General features: G+C 51.8%; 1 protein-coding gene across 8 annotated transcripts in view; it reads left to right on the plus strand.

Annotated features, from left to right (window-relative positions):
- The first annotated feature begins 13,221 nt into the window (after nucleotides 1–13,221).
- TDRD7 (tudor domain containing 7) overlaps nucleotides 13,222–25,691 on the plus strand; it is a 54,622-nt gene continuing 42,152 nt past the window's right edge. Inside the window, exons 1-4 of one of the 8 annotated variants that reach the window (XM_064437828.1) lie at nucleotides 13,224–13,352; nucleotides 13,383–13,449; nucleotides 16,835–17,047; nucleotides 25,026–25,167. In XM_064437828.1, the coding sequence (XP_064293898.1) occupies nucleotides 16,841–17,047; nucleotides 25,026–25,167 (349 nt within the window). In that variant the 5' untranslated portion in view covers nucleotides 13,224–13,352; nucleotides 13,383–13,449; nucleotides 16,835–16,840. Of the gene's footprint in view, nucleotides 13,598–13,653; nucleotides 14,093–16,826; nucleotides 17,048–25,025; nucleotides 25,168–25,691 lie in introns of those variants that run through there. The other 7 variants (XM_064437827.1, XM_064437821.1, XM_064437822.1 and 4 more) reach the window with 7 other exon arrangements.

The raw sequence follows: 25,691 nt of genomic DNA on the forward strand, positions 1-25,691 counted from the left end.
GAACCTATGGGTCAGGCTGCCCTTTACCACCCAAGGGCAGCAGCAGCTCCCAGAGCTGCAGCACATGCAGCCTAACTTCACCTCCTTGGCCACCTCCTGCACCGCTACCCAAAGGGCTTCTTCTTCCCTACCCTGGCTTGCAAGCACCTCCTCCCAAACTCCCACCACCCAGCGGAGGTTACCAAATGACACCCGCAGAGCAACATGCCACACTGGCCTCCAGGCCACGCTGCGATAAACCGGCTCTCGCCCGCTTCACTCTCTACTTGCTGGCTGTACCACAACAATTTTGGTAGGCTCTAACACTTCCGAGGGGTAGTGCTGAGCGTGACAACGAACCAATGTGGGTGTACCATCATTGTCCTTTAACTGCGCTACGAGTCACCCGTTCAGCTTCCCAACTAGAGGGTAGCCTGATGGTGTGGGTGCAGGAGAGCAAGAAGACCCTTCGCTCCAGGCAAGGACAGGGGAATACGAACAAACTGCGAGACCCACTGCTGCTCCAAGCTGCCAACTCACAAGCACGTGGGCTTTGCCTGGGCCTGATCCCGCTATACCACATGACAGAAACATAACAACGGCACAGCAGTGAAGGAAAGCTGACCCACAGGCTCTGGGAACACTGCTGCAGCAGCTTATGAAAAGGCACAGAGAGATATAATGAGCAGCCCCTGGGCATCAGCAATGTCGTGGCACCAGGACATTTGCAGCAGCAATCAGAGCTGCTGAAACAGCCATGGAGGATGCTGCAGGGACTCCTCACTGCGAGGGCATGGCTCATTCCTGCCATTCTACAATGGGCTGAGCACGGCCTCAAAGAATGAGCAGGCTCATTGCCATACTCCTTGCCTGCATCTCAAAGCTGTTCCTCACAGAAGCACAGGCACATGGAAGTAAAGCCAAGCGTTCTCCAAGAACTGTTTTTGAAGATCATTCACATCTCACGTATGTGCTCGAGAAAGGCTTCCTCACCGACCATGGCTTGCAAGGACAAGCACTCTTGTCAACAACGCTCCCCGCTCCCAGGAACACTTCACTGGGACCGTGCAACTCGCGGCCATTCGTGACATACTCTCGCAGCCAAGGCTTTTGCTCCAGCAGCCGCACAGCTCTTTCACAAAGGCAGGCCCTCCACAGCTGCCTGGGGCTTACCTGCTAACGTGACTGGAGATGTGTTCTTCAGCCTCATCTGGCAGTTCACTTGTCGTCCCGTTTTCCTCTTGGAACTCCTCTGCCGGGCCACCAGTTGAGCAATTGGCACAGTCTCGCTGCAGGCAACAGCATGGCAAATGACCTTGTTGGAGTAGGAAGGGGACAGGGGAAAACAGTCAGTGAGGCCCAAGCTCATCCACAGCCCACAGAAGGACTTGCAACTATTTCCATGCCTGTAGCTGTTGGATCGTGCGGGCCTGCAGGCAGCTCAGCACAGGCTTCAGCAGCAGACACAGACCTTGGAGACCTCCCTCTCCTTTTGCAGCACACCTTAGAAATCAGCAGAGCAGACGGCCAGCGCCCCTCCATCCTCTTCCTACATTAGGTTGGGCTCCACTGGGGAACAGCCTGGTTTCTCACTCCCGTCCTACAGGCCCACCATCTCGCTTTACAACACTGGGAAGCCACAGGCTTCCAGCCTGCCCTTGCTCCCCCTGCCAAGGGTCCCCAGGGGCTCTGGGATCACTCTGGCCCTTCAGAGATGGGCTGCCTTTGGCTTGCTTATCAAAGAAACAGCATGGCCATCCTGGCTGCACAGGTCACCCTGCAGGCACCGGGGGCTAGCCCCCAACAACATCCCAGCCTTGGGCAAGCCCATGGCCACCTCCCCAGCCTCCTTAACAGCCTCTTGCCTCGACCTCCCATGCCATGTCTCAGCAATGCTGGCACAGGCCACCCCTTGAATGGATGCAGGAACCCTGCTCCAGTAAGTCCCCAAACTACAGGTCTAGCCATGCACTTTGCCTGACAGAGTAGATGCAAGCCCAAACTTTTGGGCCATTCAACTGCTAACAGCCTGCAAGAGCAGCTGGATGAGTACTCCTCCAGGGCTCCACAAGGACACAGGCAGCCACCCAAAAACCCCCAAGTGAAAAAAAAGGAGTCTGTGGTCTCAGGGGCCCTCTCCATGGGACTTAGCTATTAGGCTCAATGGCGGCGGTGGTGTACAGGCTGCAAAAGAGGCCCTCATGCCCAGCACTGCTACCCTCATAACCATGGCCCCCGACAAGCACGGGGATTGACAATTTAACACAGGAGCGGGGCAGGAGAAACTCGGGGACTTGGCCAGCACCTCTGAAATTTAGCAAACAGCAGCTCCAGAAAGGAACTTTTCTCACAAGCGAGGCAGGGCAACCAAAGCAGAAAAACCAAATGCCAAGAGAGAAATGGAAGCCATTGCTAAGCAAAACCAGCTTGCTCAAGGGCTCTCCTCAGTCCCCCAAACCGCCCAGGGAAACATGGGAAAGGGATGACAACGGTAGGAACAAGGCAATGCTCTTGACCTCCAGCAGTGCACTCCAGCTCGTCCTTCCCCTCCTCTTCCTCCTCCACTGCACACCCAGCACCTGCACCAGGCTGGCTCAACACATAGCCATTGGAGGGAGGCCCTCTCCTTCTGAGGGACAGCTCTCCCGTTCGAGGAGCTCCTGCTTAGAAATCAGACAGCATACGTGCTGTGCAGTCAGCACCTATGCAAAAAGCATAGCAGCAGCCTCCCCACTGCAGTGGTTAAATACAAGGAATCATGGAAGAACTGAGGCTGGAAGGCATCTCTATAGACCATCTCATACAGCGTCTCTGCTCAGAGCAGCATCAGCTAGACCTAGTTGCTCAGGATATTCTCTCCAGGTGCAGGATGTGGCATTCCCCTGCATTAAAATTCCTAGGGTTCCTGTTGTTCCATTGCTCCAGCTTGTTGAGGTCCCTCTGAATGGCAGCACACCCATCTGCTCTCGCAGTCCCTCCCGTCATCTACAGACTTGCTAAGGATCATCTCTACCCCATCACCCACGTTATCCATGAACGTGTTAGACACCATTTCCCCAGCATCGACCTCTGGGGCGCACCACTGGTGACTAGCCTCCTGAGGGGTTTTGTGCCACTGTTACGGGAGAGACTGTCAAAAGCCTCACTACACTTCAGATAAGCTACATCCAGTGCTCTCCCCTCATCCACCCAACCAGTCAGCTCAGTTTGGAAGGGTATCGCTTTGGTCACATGTGATTCTCATTTCCTAAGACCCTACTTGCTCCTACTTGCCTTCTTGTGTTTCCCATGTCTGGAACAGCTTTCCAGGATTAGTTGCTCAATCACCTTCCCAGTGACCAAGGTCAGGCTGATCAGCCTGCGGTTCCTCAGATCCTCCTTCCCAGCCTTCCTGAAGGTACAGGTGATGCTTGCTTTCTTCCCGTCCTTGGGAACCTCCCACGAACCACCATGACCCTTCAGAGATAACTGAGAGTGGTCTTGCAACAACATCATCCAGCTCACTCAGCACCCGTGGCTGCATTGCAACAGACCCAGGGACTTGTGCACGTCCAGCTGGTTTAAACGTTCCCTAGCCTAATCCTCCACCACAGAGGGTAAGTATTCCTTGCCCTGCACTTTCCCACTGGCCTCGGATGCTCATGGCTGGTCTTACCAGCAAAGACCAAGGCAAAGGCGGCAGTCAGTGCCTCAGCCTTCTCCATGTCCTGTGAGACCAGGTCCCCATTGCCGTTCTTCTGCAGGACCACATTTTCCCTAGTCATCCTTTTGCTCATGACGTACTTGTAGAAACCTTTCTTGCTGCCCTTCATGTGTCCCTTGCTGGACTCGGGTTCACATGGGCTTCAGCTTACCTGAGCCTATCCCTGCATGTTTGGACTGTGCCTCTATATTCCTTCCACCTCCCCCGATTCTGCTCCTGCCTCTTGTGCACATGCTTTTAATGGTAAAGTTAAGTCAGGGGCTCCTTGCTCACCCATGCGTGCCTCCTGCCACGTTGCTCTTAAAATAGCTGCTTAAAGAAGAGATAAACTTTGTCATACTGTGGTCTGTACCTGACAGAGTCTTAACTCATCTTTGTGAAAGGTGAACCTGGAATCCTTAACTCTTCACCCATGCCGAGATGTCTGTGCAAGAACCTGTGCAACATGTTCTTTAAGGACTTTCTTCGGAAGGATGCTCTCAGAACCAGCAGTGCTTTGGGAACTGATCTGAAGGTGATGGCTTCAAGTTGAAGGTGATGGCTGCCTTGGTTTTCACGTTGTTGAACTCACCAGCAATAAAGGCAGTCTTTCTCACGCCCGTGTGCGTGTGTTTGCCAGCATCTCTACATTCCTCCCAGGTCGCTTCTTCCTGCTCCCACCTCACGCACACTTCCTTTTCATTCTTGAGTTTGTCAGGAGCTCCTTGTTCATCCATGCAGTGCTCCTGCCACCTTTTTCCCCTGCTTGTTGGTGGGACACACCATTCTTGAAACTGGGGGAGGCAATCCTTGAAAATTCACTGTCTCTCCTGGACAACTCTTTTCTGCACGACTCTGTCCCATGCCAATCTTCCAAGCAGATCCCTGAACAGGCCAAAGTCTGCCCTCCTGAAGGCTTGTTGATACTACTGTTTGCTTTACTTCCTTCCTTTCAGGCTCCCACACACCACTAGTCACCGCAGCCAGGGCTGTCCCCAGCCTTTACATCCCCAACCAGTTCTTCCTTCTACATAAGAGCCAGGTCCAGCAAAGTGTCTCCTCTCAGCAGCCCACCACTTGTGTCAGCAAGTTGTCAACAGCACACCCCAGAAACGTCCTGGATTGCTTGTGCTTGGCTGTCCATCCCTCCAGCAGGTATGGCAGTGGCTCAAGCCCTTTGTTGAGGATCAGAGTCTGCAAATGCGAGGCTTCTTGCGGTTGTTGGAAGAAGGCATCACCTGCTTCATCTACTACTTCTTCTCAACCAGGGTATTTGTAACAGTCACCACAATGTTGCTCATACACTGGTCTGTCCTCTACCCATCAGCCATAAGCTCTGGCTGTCTCATCATCCATCCCAAGGCAGAGCTCCAAGCATCCCCACTGCTCTCACACTGGAGGGGCTCACAGAAACTCTCCCTCCTCACCATTCCAGCCCGTCATTCCTCAACAGCCTGTGTCCAGCCACAGCAGCACGCCAGTTGTGTCTGCTGTCACAACAGCTCTCCATGACCCCAGTGAGACTGCAGCTCTGAACAGCATGCAGACCTCCAGTTGCTCATGGTTGTGCCCCATTGTGCTGGCTTTGGCTGGGATAGAGTTAATTTTCTTCATCGTAGCCGGTATGGGGCTGTTGTTTGGATTAGTGCTGGAAACAGTCCTCATAACGCAGGGATGTTTTAGTTACTGCTGAGGAGGGCTTACACAGGGTCGAGGCCTTTTCTGCTCCTCACCCCACACCACCAGTGAGTGGGCTATGGGCGCACAAGAAGTCGGGAGGGGACACGGCTGGGACAGCTGACCCCAACTGGCCACACAGATATCCCACACCATACAATGTCATACCCAGCATATAAATCTGGGGGGAGAAGAGGGAAGGGGGGGACATTTGGAGTGATGGTGTTTGTGTTCCCAAGTCACCGTTACGCGTGATGGAGCCCTGCTTTCCTGGAGATGCTGAACACCTGCCTGCCCATGGGAAGCTGTGAATGAATTCCTTGTTTTGCTTTGCTTGTGCACGTGACCTTTGCTTTACCTCTTAAACTGTCTTTGTCTCAACTCACAAGTTTTCTCACTTTTACCCTTCTGATTCTCTCCCCCCTCCCACCGAGGGGAGTGAGCAAGCAGCTGGGTGGGGCTTAGTTGCCAGCTGGGGTTAAACCACGAGAGCCATGCTGTGGGCAGTCATGTACAGGCACTTGAGAGACGTGCCCATTTCCAGAGAAGGGCACGACAGCTTTCCTCATACTCCTGGCTAACAGCCCTTTCCCTGTTTTTGTGGGCGCATGCAGGATGCACCACCATCAGCCCTGCTCTGTTCTCAAGGACTCAACATAAAAGATTTTTTGTTCACACACAGTTTATCGTGGTTTCATAAATGCACGTTTTCACACCTATGGTACATTTCAGGTTTTTCCCGTCACTAACGTCAGAAGTTATTTGCAGCATTTTCTTCCCTTGTGTTCACAACACTGTCGTCGTTCAGCCTCAGTCGGCAGCTGCTCGCTCACTCCCTCCACCCCTCTGGGATAGGGGAGGACGCTGCCGGTCCCCAGGCCGCGATTGCTGCTTCCCTCTCCCGGCCGGCCCTTCCCAGGTAACGTACCGGGCATGACAGTACACGATATGGAATATCCCCTTTGGCCAGTCTGAATCCGCTCTCTTGGCTGTGCCCCCTCCCCTCCCGCCTTCTTGTGTGCCCGGCAGAGCATGGGAAGCTAGAAATGTCCTTGGCTAGTACAAGCACTGCCCAGCAACACCTAAAACATTTGTGTGTTATCAACATTGTTTTCATACTAAGTCCAAAGCACAGCACTGTGCCAGTGAAGAAAATTAACTCTACCCCAGCTAAAACCATGACAATCACAGTGACTAAGTTTAGCATAAATGACGGTTTGAGTTAGAATAAATGTAGATGTAAGAAGAGATGGGGTGGATGAATGCACTTGCAGGAGAGCAAAGCAGCCTTCAAATTCCTCTTTTTGGAGTGGGCCAGTTATTCAAGCAGAAGCCAAAGTTTCCTTCGAGGAAGGTGCAACCCTGCGCTCCTTGTGGCTGAAGTGAAGCAAAGCAGGGTGCCTTGAAATGACACAACCACCTGTTGCACGTGCACAGCCATTTCAGTTTGAGTCCCCTTGCAGCGTCTTCTGTATACTGGATTTAATCCTCATCCTGTGTGGAAACTGGAGAACATACCTATCGCGTGAAAGAGTAATTGTCACCATTCTTCTTTCCTATATTCAGGAAGGCTAAATTAGTGATCGGTAGTAGCAAGAGGAACGGGGAAAATTTATAAGATTGCCTTTTCAACACAACCAGTCCATTCAGCATCAGTTACACAGGCAATATTCATCTCACACAAATCCTTTGATTTAAGGAGCGTGTAACACGTAGCACTCTGAGATCAGTTTGTGTTATTTACTGCCCACTTCATAGGATTGCTTGTTGAACGCGTTTCTTGTGGTATGCCTTCGACAGCTGCCCTAGCTGTAAGCAAAGTCCTTCTAGGACTACCTGGCCTGCAGTCAGGATCATCAGCTGCTGGCAGATCTCTGCACGTGCGAGTGCGTCTTGCTTTCCTGACCCTCTGTTCCCAAAGGGATTAAAGGAAGAGGTAAGGGTCTCGGCAGCCTTTTTGGAGGTCAAAGTACTCCCAGAGCCAGGAAGAGAGACTGGCTGACTGCATGCTCTTGCAGCAGGCTTATGCAGGCTCTGACCTACAGTCTCAGCTTATAATGGAGCTCAAATATTCTGGAGAGATGTGAACAAAGAGCAAAGCATTAGACTGAAGTACTGCCCAGGTCTTCTATCCGGAAAGCATGTGGGAGCAGGCCCAGGTAGTTACCAGCCCACATCAGTGCATAACCACACTTGCCACCCTCTGCTCAGTGTCTGCCCTCGGAACACTCTGGACAGCAGCAACAGGAGGGCTGTGAAACAGCAATGTGGGCTCAGTCTTTGTGTCTCTCCTGCTCCCCAGGCGTTCTCAGGGTGCTTCCTCTCAGTTGCTTCAGTCATGCAGAGCATATTCAGCCCTCCTAAACCAAAGCTAGTCTTGATGAACTACCTCAAGACTCCTGTTTAGTAGCTTTCTCCTTTTCCACCTCCTAAAGCAACATTTCAGTCTCTCCTTACAGCTGTCACAGAGAAGGCACCGCCTCTAGTGCCACCCAAGAGTCCACGAGACTCTCAGCACACATTGTATTAAGAGGATAAGCAAGGCTCTCAAGGGAATGGGAGGATACCAGATTACACCCTGCAAGGCCCTAGTTAGAAACAAATGGCTATCTGCCAGAGCCACCATGAGGAAGCATTAAATGCATAAAAGCATCACAGATGTTCCCAGAGGTACCTGCATTCACGTTACTGATGTAGCTGCAGCTGATGCAGGCTTGGGCCAAGTGAAAAAGAGCCCCAAACTTGGACGCCTGCTGCAAAAGGGCAAATTCTGACAGTTGTAAAAATGCACCAAGGGAAAACCTTGCTTAAAAGCAGCCACATTTCCAGGCACCGGCACAAAACTCAGAACACCCCTCGTCACACTCTTCACAACTAACCAGGAAGACCTAGTTCCGAGCTCCCAGATGCTACCCCAACCCAGCTGAACCAACTAGGGGGCTCAGCCTTAAGGTTTGTCTCTCCAGACCTACCGTGACAGCCATACATTGTGCCAAACATCCACCAGCTTTCTCCTCTCCCACATTCTCCATAGACTTCAGGAACCCAGACATGGCTCTAGCGAGGGAGAGGCTTCAAGTTCTCCACTCAAACAGATCATCTGCAAGTCATGCAGCTAAGCCACCCATCAAGAGAATGCCTTCTAACTCAAAACCAGGAACTCCACACTATTGGACAAGGAGGCTTGTGGTCCTGGCAAGCTGTTTCCAAGCTAGCAGCCACTAGGAGACACAGGCTAGCGCAGCAAGGCCAAGGAATAAGAGAAAGCCCTCCCACCACACTAATATTCTCTGCTGAGCAAGGGCTTTAGTGGTAAAAGCATTCAAAGACGTCTTCTCCTGTGTCTGCCAGCCCAATGCCCCAATCTGCAATAGTCATGGGGTCTCATGAATACTGCATCGGAAAGCTAAATGAGGCAACTAGCGTTTCACTGTTGCTGACAGTTGCTTTGGATACCTGTGTGCTGTAGGTGTGGGTTTTAGTCCTCTGCACTCCAATGAACCACAGTCATGGTGGGCTTCGGGGGCTGGGAGAAGAAGTTGCTCCCACAGCTGTATTGAGCGCCTTTCCCAAAGCAGAAACTTCCTATCAGACTTGGTACTAGTCGTGTACCTGATTACCAAGGTACATAAGGTCAGTGTTCTGAAACTCATTTGTTCCGGGTTTTTGTCTCACAGTCCTGGGTATGCAAGCCTGCAAGAGACTGCGCCTTGGGTGACCATGTCCATTCACCTGCTCAGTCTGGCAGAGGGCCAGCAGCAGCATTTGCAAACCAAACCCTACCTTAACCTTTATGCGTTTATTGATTTTTGTGTGTTTACTGAGAATGTGCATGCCTTTTAAAGTTGTAGGCAAAAACAAAGCTACCTGTGTAATAAGTGCTTGATATTACCCAACATGATGATCTCTCCCCCAAGTTTCTGTTGTTCTTCAGCTGCCTGCACAGGGTTAAGAAACACACTGAGTAATCAAATGGTAGTAGGCTTCACTACCGTAACTGTGTAGACATGCCCAGAAGAAATAGAAAACAATTTCACATTTAAGAAACATAACTCTTTCCCACCTTTCCCTAAGATTTTGTTTGCACTTTAGGACCAAGTTGCATTAAATATATACATAGAGAGAGAGAGAAAGTCCTGACTGGAGAGATAGGGGTAGAGTTGAGCTGTACCCTGCAGACAGCTAGTTCAAGCCAATTTATATCCACAGACATTTTGAGGAGCACATGAGAAAGAAGTTTTTGCACTGCAAGACACAGACCTCTCCTTGTCTGGGGAAACAAAGCAATGGGTGCTCCTTTACTCTTTCCTGCACATGGGTCTCTGCCTTGTGTCCCTGACCTTGTGCCCTGAGTGTCCAATAACCATCAGTGTGTTCCCTCACTCCCACCTTCTGGCCTTGCCTTGGGCACTGTTTCTTCCAGATTAGTAGTTTCTTTGTTCTTTCAGGTGCCCTTGCTGTAGTCCTTCTGCAGCATTGGGACTTGCTGGCCCCTCTCACAACTCTTGGAGCTGCTTGCCCTGGAACTCCTGGACAGCTGGGACTCCAGGCAAGCACTGCCCGCTCCCGTTGGGAGCAGAGCAGGTTGGGCAGTAGCATCTGCCACAGCAACCAGCCATGTCCTCCCCCATGGTTCCATCTCCTCCCAGGGGCAGCAGGGGACCAGCTAGGGCAGCTCTGGATGGTCTCCTCCATCAGGAGAAATGTGGGGAGGAGACCCTAATGGCTTTGCTAGGGCTCCAGCTGGACACATGGGCATGCTGGACACACTTCATCATCAGAGCCTCCCCACAGCTGCTAGGGAGATCATGATGCTGCATTGACCTCATGGGTGATGGTGTATGAAGTGCTGGGAAGCTCCTTGTCCCAAGCACCTGAGGGCTACTGCTCCAGGATGGACTTGGAGCTGGTGCTGGAGGTGTGGCCACTACTGTGGCAGCTGCCAGGCTCAGTGAGGCCAAGAGGCTTCCTTCATGCTTGCCGAGAGCATGGCAGCTGCATGTGGTTGTAGGCATCCATGCTGCATGACAACTGGGTGTTGTGGTTGAGCCCCAGTCAGCAACCAAGCACCACGCAGCCACTCGCTTCCTCTCCCGTGGTGGGATGGGGGAGAGACTTGGAACGGTAAAAGTGAGGAAATTTGTGGGTTGAGATAAAGACAGTTTAAGAGGTACAGCAAAGGTCACATGCACAAGCAAAGCAAAACAAGGAATTCATTCACAGCTTCCCATGGGCAGGCAGCTGTTCAGCCATCTCCAGGAAGGCAGGGCTCCATCACACATAAGAGTTACTTGGGAAGACAAATGCCGTAACTCTGAACATCCCCCCCCTCCTCCTTCTTCCCCCAGCTTTATATACTGAGCATGACATCATATGGTATGGAATATCCCATTGGTTAGTTGGGGTCGGCTGTCCTGGCTGTGTCCCCTCTGAGCTCCTCGTGCACCCAGCAGACCAAGGGGAGCTGAAAAAGTCCTTGACCAGTCTAAGTGCTACTTACCAACAACTAAAACATCTCTGGATTATCACCACTGTTCCCAGCACAAATCCGAAACACAGCCCCATGCTAGCTACTATGAAGAAATTTAACTCTATCCCAGCTAAGACCAGGACAATGGGCAAAGCTGGTAAGCTCACGGAGAAGCTGCTTGGTGCAACTCATAAAGGAGCAGCTGTATGTCCCCAGCAGTGGCCTGCCTGTCCAGGTTGTATCTCCTCATGTTCATCAGTACAGTGAGCTTCAGGACAGTTGCTAGTATCTGGTGGGCTCCAAAAAGGCTGTCAGTTCCCACTGCAGTCATGGGACTGTGACCAGTTCAACGACCCCTTTGCCCCCCACCACACACATGCAGGGGAGGAACTCTCTGAGGAGTTAAGTAAGGAGAGGCTCCATGTCCTCGAGCCTTAGGGACAATAACGGAGTGACTGACAACTGTTGCAAAAGAAGCCAAGCTCATTTCCATACCAGAGGGAACCAGAGGATGCCTTTGTTTCAGACAGACTGTCCAAATCAGCTAAGCATAAAGAACAGTTGTGTAACTGTCTGTCCCTGACTTAAAGAAATACAGACTTTAAGCAGAACAGTATACCCCTAACTAGTTTTAGGGGTGTACTTAGTGTTAAAATAACACGGCTTGTGTATGTTTTGTATCTGTTTAATGCTATGACCCTATGACTCCAATGATTCTTTGCTTTTTTTAAACGCAGGTAACTATAATAGGTATTGAGCTTACTGTTTTACACTTTTCTGTAGAGCCCTGTCATTCTCTCAGAACAGGACTTAGCCTGCTGTGACTCCACCTACAACAAAGAGCTGGAGGAGTGCCAACACCACAAATTCTGAGGCAAGCCTGAGGAGCTGAATTTACATGTCCTGCCAGAAGAACCTCACTCCACAGTGGTTGTACCTATCAGTTCCACATACATATAGCTCGCTCCGCCAGACCCAGGAGGTGTGAGGAGAGGAAAAATATGCTCCCCACCACAATGCCTGTTGGACAAGTCTCTTCAGCTGCATGAGTTCTCAGCTTGGATCTACACCTTATCATAGTAATTTAGCAAGTATAATAGTTTTGTTTTATATGAGACATGCTAAGCGCTTCACAAGACAAGTAATAGCTCAACTCTGTACTGAGTTTACAAGGCCTCAGTCTGAAGGATGCAAAGCTGCTCTGCATGAACTTTTCTTGGCCTGCCTGCAACTATAGCTATTTGTTTTCCTTACCTTTGTCCAGTGTGACCATACTTTTATACAGAGTTAGAAGCACTTGTTCTGTGTCAAATGAGATATTTGCAGCACTAGCACAACGACGTAGTGAGACAAATACAGGCTTGGCATGATACTGAAGGCCTTGAGAAGTTACAGCAAGAAGCATAGAGGAGAGCAGGCATGAAGTGGGAAGAGACGGGACACAGACTTCATGTTTCAGCCTCCGTGGCAATGAACTTAAGCAGACCAGCATATGGTGTGTGTATCTGGCTCCTCCCGACAAGTACAAAAATGCCAAAAACAATGAAGGAACGACCTCTAATGAGAGAGCTGCAAGCTTGAGCTGGCTGCAACCCACATATCCCTTCCAGGCAATTAGGGATAGCCAGCATTCTGACAATAAGCATATTCTGGAGACCAGTAATGAGATGCACAACTATATTGTGATTCTACAGTACTGGAAATGCAACAGTCTGCAAAATGTAATGCGTACTTGTACTGTGATTGCCATACCACCCTACTAAATAGAAAAACCTTTTAAATGCAAATAGCCTCAAACTTTGTTTGGACCCTCCATGTGTGGAGTATCTAATAAAGCCTGGTCAGAGAATACTGGACACTGATGTGAAGCCGCCTCAGGAGGCTGTCACGCTTGTGGCAGAAGGCAGCTGTCATCAAGTCCTGGCAGTCACCACTGCGAGCATTTTGCAGGCACGCCTCAGGAGAGGTTCAGCACCTCCACCTCGGCCCCGGCATGTGCCCCAACAGTCTCCCTCCGCGGGGCATGCCTGGCTTCGGCAGACCTCCGCTGCACCACCATCACACAGCTGGACCTGACACCACCTCCAGCCCAGCCCTCGGAAGCGGACAACACCTGCAGAGAAGGGAACGCCGTTGCAGAGGAACTGCAGGACGGCAGGGCTCGCTGACGCAGGGTGCCTGGTGAGGGGTTCCGATGGGCAGAGAGCCCCCTGACCGGAGCCCACCCTCAAGATGGCGCCTGCCCCGACGTGGCCCCATCCCGGAGGGCGGGAGGACGTCGATGAGCGCGCATGCGCCGCATGCTGGCAGGGGCGTGGCAAGGGCGTGGCGATGCCGGCGGGACGGGCGAGAGGCAAGGGGCGGGGCGCGGCCGGCGGCGGTTGGGCGCGAGCGGGCGGCGCTGGGTGGAGCCGTGCGGCCGCTGCCTAGGCGCGCGAGCAGCGCTGCCGCTCAGCTCCGCCCCGCCCCATCCCATCCTGTCCCGTCCCGTCCCTCACAGGGAGGCGGTGGCACTCCGTCCGGCCCCGGCCCCGGCCCCGGCCCTGGCCCCGGCCCCGGCCCCGGCCCCGGCCTCGGCCCCGCGGCGGTGACAGGGGAAGAGGCTTTGCCTGGTGCCCGAAAGCATCGGGGTGAGGCGGTGGTAAGGAAGCAGCGGAGCCCCATCGGGCGTTGAGCCCTTCCGGGCTCGGGGGAGAGGCAGTGCGGAGGGCCAGGTGCTGCCGGCCAGCGAGAGGCTGCCGCGCCGTAGCGGCTCCGCTGTGACAGAGAAACTGTCCCGACTGTAGCGGGTTAGTGACTACTTTGTGCCTTCGGAGCGACTTGTGTTCCGCAGGGTTGTGTTTGCCGTGTTTTAAAAGAATGGGGGGTCCGTCCTTCTACGCAGGAAGCTACCCTCGCTTCTTGTTAGCCTGCGTAATAATCTGCAGCATGGAGACCGTTTTGCAACTGGAGGCTGGTAATCGGTTTTAAGCATATGAGAAAAAGTTTCTGTTCAGATGCCGGAAAAGGCTGATTTGAATGATGTGCCCTAACTCACTGATAGTGGCTGCTCGGGCTGTGTGCCCAGTGAAGTGTCCTGTGTGGATGGTGAGCTGCTGGGTGAATGTCTAACTGTTCAATGACTTGACCTTATAGCAGCTAACCACAAAAAGAATGTTAAAAAAGCTTCAGAAACAGCTCTGAGCTTTCTGCTGATGTATCGGTCTGTTGCTTATTGTCACCACTACTGCGTTGCAAGTCTTCTGCATTATTGGTAGCTGCAGGAATGGGAACGTCATTAAGGTGTAAGTTGAAGACTACATTCAGTTTAACCTTTGTACTGCCCTGATTAAGGGCAGTAACCTTAGTATCTGCCCTTTTGTTTAACTAAGGGAATTGTCCTCATGAGTGCTCCTCATAGTATAATTTAGGAGGATGTATTTTATGGTATCCTGTTTCCTAGTACTGACCTAACTCAATCCTTTAGTATTGGTGTACTACAGAGCTATCTGATGGTGGCTTGATGACACCATCACCACCCCCATCCCCTTTCATTTTTTTATTGAAGTTTCCTCTTTTAAATCAACCTTTGAAACTGCCTTCCCAGGTTATTGTAAATTTTCTTCCTTGTCAGTCTGCCCAGCCACAATGGATATTGTGTTAATTTTTCCTGATCGGTAAGTTAAATTCTGGTAGTTCAGGTAGGAGAACTTCAAGAACCATATGAATTAAGTAAGAATTTTGGTATATTCTTTAAAAGAAAGAGTAGAGAAAAAGGCCCCAAAAATGCCCTCATTGACTTTTCCATACCTCTTGTGTTTATGTGACTTGGAACACAACGGCAGACCAACTGCATTTTATGTGCATTTCTCAGTGTTGGGGGTTTGGTTTTCTATATGATTGAAGCATAATATAAATTGGAGATTTATGAATTTGCCCAACACTTGACGTCCCCTCAAATGGATCCAAAGGAGATATGGGCTTCCTGGGTCTTTTCCTTCTGGCAGATGACCCCCATCTCCTCTCCCTCTTTAAAGCCCTGTTCACCAGCTGCTAAGTCTCTGAAAGGATGTGAGAAGGCGCTAAATGCCCAGTGTGGCTGCTGCCCGTTGCCATCTGGAGATGTGCAAGTGCATGTGTTCAACATGTGCTCCTCCTCCTGGGCACAGTAACACTGTGGGCCACAGCTGAGCCGGGGCTGCTGTGAGGTAGCTGCGGTAGAGGTGGTTGCAGGAGCAGCCAGTGAAACCCACTGAACCGGCAAGGGCAGAAATTGTTGGGTAAAGGAGCTGGAGCACCTTTGTGCCTGTGAGCTGGGCTGTGCAGAGGCACCATCTTCGCTGGGTGCTGTGGGGGTATCCAGCCTGTCAGAGAGCGGGTGGCTGAGCTGATTTCAGTGGCAGCCTGCCTGCTGCACCACCCCCACCACCACCCCCCACCCAGACATGGACAGGGGTTTGTTGTAGAACTAGTTATGCTAAAATTTCTTCCATTGTTCCTGCCAAAGTGTTTGTGTGTACAGCTTGTTGAGCCATAGGTGTGTAAACAAACACACACACCTATACAGACCTATTCGTGGTGTCTGTATAGGTGTAGGTATGTGGGTGTCCCTGTGTGTAAATGTATGTGTACACGCACAGAGAGGCAGTCAGGTTGGTAAAGCGCTGTGCACGCATCAAGTAAAACAGTTCAAGGAGTGGTGAAGGGTAGGACTTAATGCATGCTTCCTTGCCCGGCCCCTGAGTTGGGCCATCGTGAAATTGGGTGCAGGACAGTAGACAGAGTGTTAGTGTCTCTGTGTGGAGTGAAACGTGTGGCGCAGCGTCTGAAATGCGCTGAGGGTTGGGATTTCTCTTCCTTTTAGACTTGGTGTGTCGCCCAGGGTGATTTCCCCTAAAAAAGGGAAACAGTGAGTGGAGAGGGGCAGCTTCTGTAAAGAGCAGCAGAAACTAACTTTAGGTGACGTCCTGCACAGCCGTAGTGCCGTTGCAGACAGCTGCCTGGTGCTGCGGCCATTTGGAGAGAGCCCAGGGCAGGGAGGCGAGCGGCATTTGCTCGCCTTGGTGTGCTTGGGGGTGAGGGACTCTCCTGTCATGAGTTGAGCTAGAGAGGCTTGAGGAGAGTGAAGTTGCCTTCTCTGAACTGCTGCCTCTGCTCATGTTGCACGTTAGCTGCTGTGGGGTGAAGATGAGGTGTTTCAAGCACATGAGCATGCTCAGTGTTTGGACTCAGCCACGTGTGCAGCATGGGCTTGGAGAGCAGGGCTGGTCCTGGGTTGTGCAAGAGCTCTGTCCAGCTTTGGTCCATGATTGTGGCGGGGAGGTTTCTCTGGTGAGTTTCTTTGCTCACAGTGGCAGGCATGTGTTTCTCCGACTGGGTGGTGTTGGCACTGCCTCTGTGGCATCCTGCTGTGCAGCCCATGGCTCACAGGGAGTAGTTTCCCTTCTGTTGGGTTTTCTTTCTGAAGAGGTGTCTGTGGAGTCTAGGCATTGTGCACCTGTGGGTAAGAGTGGCATGGCCCAAGTGCCTGTGGTTTCCTTGGCGGAGCTGACAGGCGCCTGCAGTGCAGGGATGCGGGTTTGTGCGAGGGAGGAGTGGCCATGAGCTCCCTGTATCACCGTGGTACAAGAAGGAGGGAGCAGTGGGCGTCAGGCGGTGGGCACCAAGGTCACTGCCCTGCTGCCGGTGGCAGTCGGGCCCTGCAGGCTGTTCTGTGGGCCGTGGCCTGGCAGCCATGCCCCTCTTCTGGCCACGTGGTCTGTGCTGATTTGCTGATTGGCCGGCAGGGCCAGCCCGTGTACTGTGGCTGCTGTGCTCCTTCAGCTTGCTTTTATTGATGATGTCGTGCCCCGTGTGTTTCATACCACACTCTACTTGGCTGGCAGTACCAGCCCTGTTGTACAAGAAGTATCAAGGTCTCCAAAGAAGAGCCACTGAGCTGCTCAATCCTTGCTGTTTGGAGAGGTTGAACAGTAAAAACTGCTATTTTTAGCCCATGAATGTAAAAATGCCCCTTTTTTTTTTCTTTTCGGGTGGAAGGGGTATAGGTGAAGATGCAGGAGCCTGAACTTATTGCAAAAACACTGCGAGCTGTTCTTCATCCATTTAAAAATGGCATACCTTTGTCAGAGCTTCAGGCTGAATACAAATCCCTGACCGGCGAGTGGATTCCCTTCCGTCACCTAGGTCATGGCACACTGGAAGGCTACTTGGAGAGCATCCCAGGAGTGGTCAGAATGGAAGGGAACAAAATGGGAGAGGTAAGAACCAGTTACAGTTCAGAAATGTCTTTTGTGTTTGTAAAGTGTGTATCGTTCATAACTTTACCTCTGCACGTGCCATGGATTTCTGAGGAAAGTATTGTAGTATGCATGTGGTGCACTAATGCTGGGAGCAGTGGAGCTGTGGCATAGACCAAGTGCCTCTTGTTTTTCAGCCTCTGCATGCAGACCGGGAAGTTGTGTTTGCAGAAGGTGGAAGGTTGCAGGGCATTTTCCTGGAAACAGCAGTTCAACTGGAAAGGCAGTTTGTGTGACTGTAGAGCTCTGGTCCCTGTTTCGCATGTCTATCTCTGAGAGGGATGTTGGTGGCTTATCCTGGAACCTTAAAGAAAGTTAACTCGTGTGTGTGTCTTGATCAATTCTTCAGGGTGGGGTTTAGCATCATCTTTTTTCTACAGCGGAACTGTTGTGGGTGCTATTACTTATAACCCTGACAAGGCTTAGCACTCTTGTTTGTTATGAGTTGCAGTGCCACAGGACAGTGAATGCTTGCCAAGGTGGGGAACAGCTCATGCATGTGAGGTGCCTTGGTATGAAAGTTGCAACACCTCAGATTCGCAAGTGTGCAAGGGACAAGGAGTCAGCGCAGAGGACAAGAGGAAGGTCTAGCAGAGGTCAGCAGAGGATATTAGTGTGGTGGGAGGGCTTTCTCTTATTCCTTGGCCTTGCTGCGCTAGCCTGTGTCTCCTAGTGGCTGCTAGCTTGGAAACAGCTTGCCAGGACCACAAGCCTCCTTGTCCAATAGTGTGGAGTTCCTGGTTTTGAGTTAGAAGGCATTCTCTTGATGGGTGGCTTAGCTGCATGACTTGCAGATGATCTGTTTGAGTGGAGAACTTGAAGCCTCTCCCTCGCTAGAGCCATGTCTGGGTTCCTGAAGTCTATGGAGAATGTGGGAGAGGAGAAAGCTGGTGGATGTTTGGCACAATGTATGGCTGTCACGGTAGGTCTGGAGAGACAAACCTTAAGGCTGAGCCCCCTAGTTGGTTCAGCTGGGTTGGGGTAGCATCTGGGAGCTCGGAACTAGGTCTTCCTGGTTAGTTGTGAAGAGTGTGACGAGGGGTGTTCTGAGTTTTGTGCCGGTGCCTGGAAATGTGGCTGCTTTTAAGCAAGGTTTTCCCTTGGTGCATTTTTACAACTGTCAGAATTTGCCCTTTTGCAGCAGGCGTCCAAGTTTGGGGCTCTTTTTCACTTGGCCCAAGCCTGCATCAGCTGCAGCTACATCAGTAACGTGAATGCAGGTACCTCTGGGAACATCTGTGATGCTTTTATGCATTTAATGCTTCCTCATGGTGGCTCTGGCAGATAGCCATTTGTTTCTAACTAGGGCCTTGCAGGGTGTAATCTGGTATCCTCCCATTCCCTTGAGAGCCTTGCTTATCCTCTTAATACAATGTGTGCTGAGAGTCTCGTGGACTCTTGGGTGGCACTAGAGGCGGTGCCTTCTCTGTGACAGCTGTAAGGAGAGACTGAAATGTTGCTTTAGGAGGTGGAAAAGGAGAAAGCTACTAAACAGGAGTCTTGAGGTAGTTCATCAAGACTAGCTTTGGTTTAGGAGGGCTGAATATGCTCTGCATGACTGAAGCAACTGAGAGGAAGCACCCTGAGAACGCCTGGGGAGCAGGAGAGACACAAAGACTGAGCCCACATTGCTGTTTCACAGCCCTCCTGTTGCTGCTGTCCAGAGTGTTCCGAGGGCAGACACTGAGCAGAGGGTGGCAAGTGTGGTTATGCACTGATGTGGGCTGGTAACTACCTGGGCCTGCTCCCACATGCTTTCCGGATAGAAGACCTGGGCAGTACTTCAGTCTAATGCTTTGCTCTTTGTTCACATCTCTCCAGAATATTTGAGCTCCATTATAAGCTGAGACTGTAGGTCAGAGCCTGCATAAGCCTGCTGCAAGAGCATGCAGTCAGCCAGTCTCTCTTCCTGGCTCTGGGAGTACTTTGACCTCCAAAAAGGCTGCCGAGACCCTTACCTCTTCCTTTAATCCCTTTGGGAACAGAGGGTCAGGAAAGCAAGACGCACTCGCACGTGCAGAGATCTGCCAGCAGCTGATGATCCTGACTGCAGGCCAGGTAGTCCTAGAAGGACTTTGCTTACAGCTAGGGCAGCTGTCGAAGGCATACCACAAGAAACGCGTTCAACAAGCAATCCTATGAAGTGGGCAGTAAATAACACAAACTGATCTCAGAGTGCTACGTGTTACACGCTCCTTAAATCAAAGGATTTGTGTGAGATGAATATTGCCTGTGTAACTGATGCTGAATGGACTGGTTGTGTTGAAAAGGCAATCTTATAAATTTTCCCCTGTTCCTCTTGCTACTACCGATCACTAATTTAGCCTTCCTGAATATAGGAAAGAAGAATGGTGACAATTACTCTTTCACGCGATAGGTATGTTCTCCAGTTTCCACACAGGATGAGGATTAAATCCAGTATACAGAAGACGCTGCAAGGGGACTCAAACTGAAATGGCTGTGCACGTGCAACAGGTGGTTGTGTCATTTCAAGGCACCCTGCTTTGCTTCACTTCAGCCACAAGGAGCGCAGGGTTGCACCTTCCTCGAAGGAAACTTTGGCTTCTGCTTGAATAACTGGCCCACTCCAAAAAGAGGAATTTGAAGGCTGCTTTGCTCTCCTGCAAGTGCATTCATCCACCCCATCTCTTCTTACATCTACATTTATTCTAACTCAAACCGTCATTTATGCTAAACTTAGTCACTGTGATTGTCATGGTTTTAGCTGGGGTAGAGTTAATTTTCTTCACTGGCACAGTGCTGTGCTTTGGACTTAGTATGAAAACAATGTTGATAACACACAAATGTTTTAGGTGTTGCTGGGCAGTGCTTGTACTAGCCAAGGACATTTCTAGCTTCCCATGCTCTGCTGGGCACACAAGAAGGCGGGAGGGGAGGGGGCACAGCCAAGAGAGCGGATTCAGACTGGCCAAAGGGGATATTCCATATCGTGTACTGTCATGCCCGGTACGTTACCTGGGAAGGGCCGGCCGGGAGAGGGAAGCAGCAATCGCGGCCTGGGAACCGGCAGCGTCCTCCCCTATCCCAGAGGGGTGGAGGGAGTGAGCGAGCAGCTGCCGACTGAGGCTGAACGACGACAGTGTTGTGAACACAAGGGAAGAAAACGCTGCAAATAACTTCTGACGTTAGTGACGGGAAAAACCTGAAATGTACCATAGGTGTGAAAACGTGCATTTATGAAACCACGATAAACTGTGTGTGAACAAAAAATCTTTTATGTTGAGTCCCTGAGAACAGAGCAGGGCTGATGGTGGTGCATCCCGCATGCACCCACAGAAACAGGGAAAGGGCTGTTAGCCAGGAGTATGAGGAAAGCTGTCGTGCCCTTCTCTGGAAATGGGCACGTCTCTCAAGTGCCTGTACATGACTGCCCACAGCATGGCTCTCGTGGTTTAACCCCAGCTGGCAACTAAGCCCCACCCAGCTGCTTGCTCACTCCCCTCGGTGGGAGGGGGGAGAGAATCAGAAGGGTAAAAGTGAGAAAACTTGTGAGTTGAGACAAAGACAGTTTAAGAGGTAAAGCAAAGGTCACGTGCACAAGCAAAGCAAAACAAGGAATTCATTCACAGCTTCCCATGGGCAGGCAGGTGTTCAGCATCTCCAGGAAAGCAGGGCTCCATCACGCGTAACGGTGACTTGGGAACACAAACACCATCACTCCAAATGTCCCCCCCTTCCCTCTTCTCCCCCCAGATTTATATGCTGGGTATGACATTGTATGGTGTGGGATATCCGTGTGGCCAGTTGGGGTCAGCTGTCCCAGCCGTGTCCCCTCCCGACTTCTTGTGCGCCCATAGCCCACTCACTGGTGGTGTGGGGTGAGGAGCAGAAAAGGCCTCGACCCTGTGTAAGCCCTCCTCAGCAGTAACTAAAACATCCCTGCGTTATGAGGACTGTTTCCAGCACTAATCCAAACAACAGCCCCATACCGGCTACGATGAAGAAAATTAACTCTATCCCAGCCAAAGCCAGCACAATGGGGCACAACCATGAGCAACTGGAGGTCTGCATGCCGTTCAGAGCTGCAGTCTCACTGGGGTCATGGAGAGCTGTTGTGACAGCAGACACAACTGGCGTGCTGCTGTGGCTGGACACAGGCTGTTGAGGAATGACGGGCTGGAATGGTGAGGAGGGAGAGTTTCTGTGAGCCCCTCCAGTGTGAGAGCAGTGGGGATGCTTGGAGCTCTGCCTTGGGATGGATGATGAGACAGCCAGAGCTTATGGCTGATGGGTAGAGGACAGACCAGTGTATGAGCAACATTGTGGTGACTGTTACAAATACCCTGGTTGAGAAGAAGTAGTAGATGAAGCAGGTGATGCCTTCTTCCAACAACCGCAAGAAGCCTCGCATTTGCAGACTCTGATCCTCAACAAAGGGCTTGAGCCACTGCCATACCTGCTGGAGGGATGGACAGCCAAGCACAAGCAATCCAGGACGTTTCTGGGGTGTGCTGTTGACAACTTGCTGACACAAGTGGTGGGCTGCTGAGAGGAGACACTTTGCTGGACCTGGCTCTTATGTAGAAGGAAGAACTGGTTGGGGATGTAAAGGCTGGGGACAGCCCTGGCTGCGGTGACTAGTGGTGTGTGGGAGCCTGAAAGGAAGGAAGTAAAGCAAACAGTAGTATCAACAAGCCTTCAGGAGGGCAGACTTTGGCCTGTTCAGGGATCTGCTTGGAAGATTGGCATGGGACAGAGTCGTGCAGAAAAGAGTTGTCCAGGAGAGACAGTGAATTTTCAAGGATTGCCTCCCCCAGTTTCAAGAATGGTGTGTCCCACCAACAAGCAGGGGAAAAAGGTGGCAGGAGCACTGCATGGATGAACAAGGAGCTCCTGACAAACTCAAGAATGAAAAGGAAGTGTGCGTGAGGTGGGAGCAGGAAGAAGCGACCTGGGAGGAATGTAGAGATGCTGGCAAACACACGCACACGGGCGTGAGAAAGACTGCCTTTATTGCTGGTGAGTTCAACAACGTGAAAACCAAGGCAGCCATCACCTTCAACTTGAAGCCATCACCTTCAGATCAGTTCCCAAAGCACTGCTGGTTCTGAGAGCATCCTTCCGAAGAAAGTCCTTAAAGAACATGTTGCACAGGTTCTTGCACAGACATCTCGGCATGGGTGAAGAGTTAAGGATTCCAGGTTCACCTTTCACAAAGATGAGTTAAGACTCTGTCAGGTACAGACCACAGTATGACAAAGTTTATCTCTTCTTTAAGCAGCTATTTTAAGAGCAACGTGGCAGGAGGCACGCATGGGTGAGCAAGGAGCCCCTGACTTAACTTTACCATTAAAAGCATGTGCACAAGAGGCAGGAGCAGAATCGGGGGAGGTGGAAGGAATATAGAGGCACAGTCCAAACATGCAGGGATAGGCTCAGGTAAGCTGAAGCCCATGTGAACCCGAGTCCAGCAAGGGACACATGAAGGGCAGCAAGAAAGGTTTCTACAAGTACGTCATGAGCAAAAGGATGACTAGGGAAAATGTGGTCCTGCAGAAGAACGGCAATGGGGACCTGGTCTCACAGGACATGGAGAAGGCTGAGGCACTGACTGCCGCCTTTGCCTTGGTCTTTGCTGGTAAGACCAGCCATGAGCATCCGAGGCCAGTGGGAAAGTGCAGGGCAAGGAATACTTACCCTCTGTGGTGGAGGATTAGGCTAGGGAACGTTTAAACCAGCTGGACGTGCACAATTCCCTGGGTCTGTTGCAATGCAGCCACGGGTGCTGAGTGAGCTGGATGATGTTGTTGCAAGACCACTCTCAGTTATCTCTGAAGGGTCATGGTGGTTCGTGGGAGGTTCCCAAGGACGGGAAGAAAGCAAGCATCACCTGTACCTTCAGGAAGGCTGGGAAGGAGGATCTGAGGAACCGCAGGCTGATCAGCCTGACCTTGGTCACTGGGAAGGTGATTGAGCAACTAATCCTGGAAAGCTGTTCCAGACATGGGAAACACAAGAAGGCAAGTAGGAGCAAGTAGGGTCTTAGGAAATGAGAATCACATGTGACCAAAGCGATACCCTTCCAAACTGAGCTGACTGGTTGGGTGGATGAGGGGAGAGCACTGGATGTAGCTTATCTGAAGTGTAGTGAGGCTTTTGACAGTCTCTCCCGTAACAGTGGCACAAAACCCCTCAGGAGGCTAGTCACCAGTGGTGCGCCCCAGAGGTCGATGCTGGGGAAATGGTGTCTAACACGTTCATGGATAACGTGGGTGATGGGGTAGAGATGATCCTTAGCAAGTCTGTAGATGACGGGAGGGACTGCGAGAGCAGATGGGTGTGCTGCCATTCAGAGGGACCTCAACAAGCTGGAGCAATGGAACAACAGGAACCCTAGGAAGTTTAATGCAGGGGAATGCCACGTCCTGCACCTGGAGAGAATATCCTGAGCAACTAGGTCTAGCTGATGCTGCTCTGAGCAGAGACGCTGTATGAGATGGTCTATAGAGATGCCTTCCAGCCTCAGTTCTTCCATGATTCCTTGTATTTAACCACTGCAGTGGGGAGGCTGCTGCTATGCTTTTTGCATAGGTGCTGACTGCACAGCACGTATGCTGTCTGATTTCTAAGCAGGAGCTCCTCGAACGGGAGAGCTGTCCCTCAGAAGGAGAGGGCCTCCCTCCAATGGCTATGTGTTGAGCCAGCCTGGTGCAGGTGCTGGGTGTGCAGTGGAGGAGGAAGAGGAGGGGAAGGACGAGCTGGAGTGCACTGCTGGAGGTCAAGAGCATTGCCTTGTTCCTACCGTTGTCATCCCTTTCCCATGTTTCCCTGGGCGGTTTGGGGGACTGAGGAGAGCCCTTGAGCAAGCTGGTTTTGCTTAGCAATGGCTTCCATTTCTCTCTTGGCATTTGGTTTTTCTGCTTTGGTTGCCCTGCCTCGCTTGTGAGAAAAGTTCCTTTCTGGAGCTGCTGTTTGCTAAATTTCAGAGGTGCTGGCCAAGTCCCCGAGTTTCTCCTGCCCCGCTCCTGTGTTAAATTGTCAATCCCCGTGCTTGTCGGGGGCCATGGTTATGAGGGTAGCAGTGCTGGGCATGAGGGCCTCTTTTGCAGCCTGTACACCACCGCCGCCATTGAGCCTAATAGCTAAGTCCCATGGAGAGGGCCCCTGAGACCACAGACTCCTTTTTTTTCACTTGGGGGTTTTTGGGTGGCTGCCTGTGTCCTTGTGGAGCCCTGGAGGAGTACTCATCCAGCTGCTCTTGCAGGCTGTTAGCAGTTGAATGGCCCAAAAGTTTGGGCTTGCATCTACTCTGTCAGGCAAAGTGCATGGCTAGACCTGTAGTTTGGGGACTTACTGGAGCAGGGTTCCTGCATCCATTCAAGGGGTGGCCTGTGCCAGCATTGCTGAGACATGGCATGGGAGGTCGAGGCAAGAGGCTGTTAAGGAGGCTGGGGAGGTGGCCATGGGCTTGCCCAAGGCTGGGATGTTGTTGGGGGCTAGCCCCCGGTGCCTGCAGGGTGACCTGTGCAGCCAGGATGGCCGTGCTGTTTCTTTGATAAGCAAGCCAAAGGCAGCCCATCTCTGAAGGGCCAGAGTGATCCCAGAGCCCCTGGGGACCCTTGGCAGGGGGAGCAAGGGCAGGCTGGAAGCCTGTGGCTTCCCAGTGTTGTAAAGCGAGATGGTGGGCCTGTAGGACGGGAGTGAGAAACCAGGCTGTTCCCCAGTGGAGCCCAACCTAATGTAGGAAGAGGATGGAGGGGCGCTGGCCGTCTGCTCTGCTGATTTCTAAGGTGTGCTGCAAAAGGAGAGGGAGGTCTCCAAGGTCTGTGTCTGCTGCTGAAGCCTGTGCTGAGCTGCCTGCAGGCCCGCACGATCCAACAGCTACAGGCATGGAAATAGTTGCAAGTCCTTCTGTGGGCTGTGGATGAGCTTGGGCCTCACTGACTGTTTTCCCCTGTCCCCTTCCTACTCCAACAAGGTCATTTGCCATGCTGTTGCCTGCAGCGAGACTGTGCCAATTGCTCAACTGGTGGCCCGGCAGAGGAGTTCCAAGAGGAAAACGGGACGACAAGTGAACTGCCAGATGAGGCTGAAGAACACATCTCCAGTCACGTTAGCAGGTAAGCCCCAGGCAGCTGTGGAGGGCCTGCCTTTGTGAAAGAGCTGTGCGGCTGCTGGAGCAAAAGCCTTGGCTGCGAGAGTATGTCACGAATGGCCGCGAGTTGCACGGTCCCAGTGAAGTGTTCCTGGGAGCGGGGAGCGTTGTTGACAAGAGTGCTTGTCCTTGCAAGCCATGGTCGGTGAGGAAGCCTTTCTCGAGCACATACGTGAGATGTGAATGATCTTCAAAAACAGTTCTTGGAGAACGCTTGGCTTTACTTCCATGTGCCTGTGCTTCTGTGAGGAACAGCTTTGAGATGCAGGCAAGGAGTATGGCAATGAGCCTGCTCATTCTTTGAGGCCGTGCTCAGCCCATTGTAGAATGGCAGGAATGAGCCATGCCCTCGCAGTGAGGAGTCCCTGCAGCATCCTCCATGGCTGTTTCAGCAGCTCTGATTGCTGCTGCAAATGTCCTGGTGCCACGACATTGCTGATGCCCAGGGGCTGCTCATTATATCTCTCTGTGCCTTTTCATAAGCTGCTG

Source organism: Phalacrocorax carbo, chromosome Z (assembly GCF_963921805.1).
Source record: "Phalacrocorax carbo chromosome Z, bPhaCar2.1, whole genome shotgun sequence".
Lineage (NCBI taxonomy): Eukaryota > Metazoa > Chordata > Aves > Suliformes > Phalacrocoracidae > Phalacrocorax > Phalacrocorax carbo.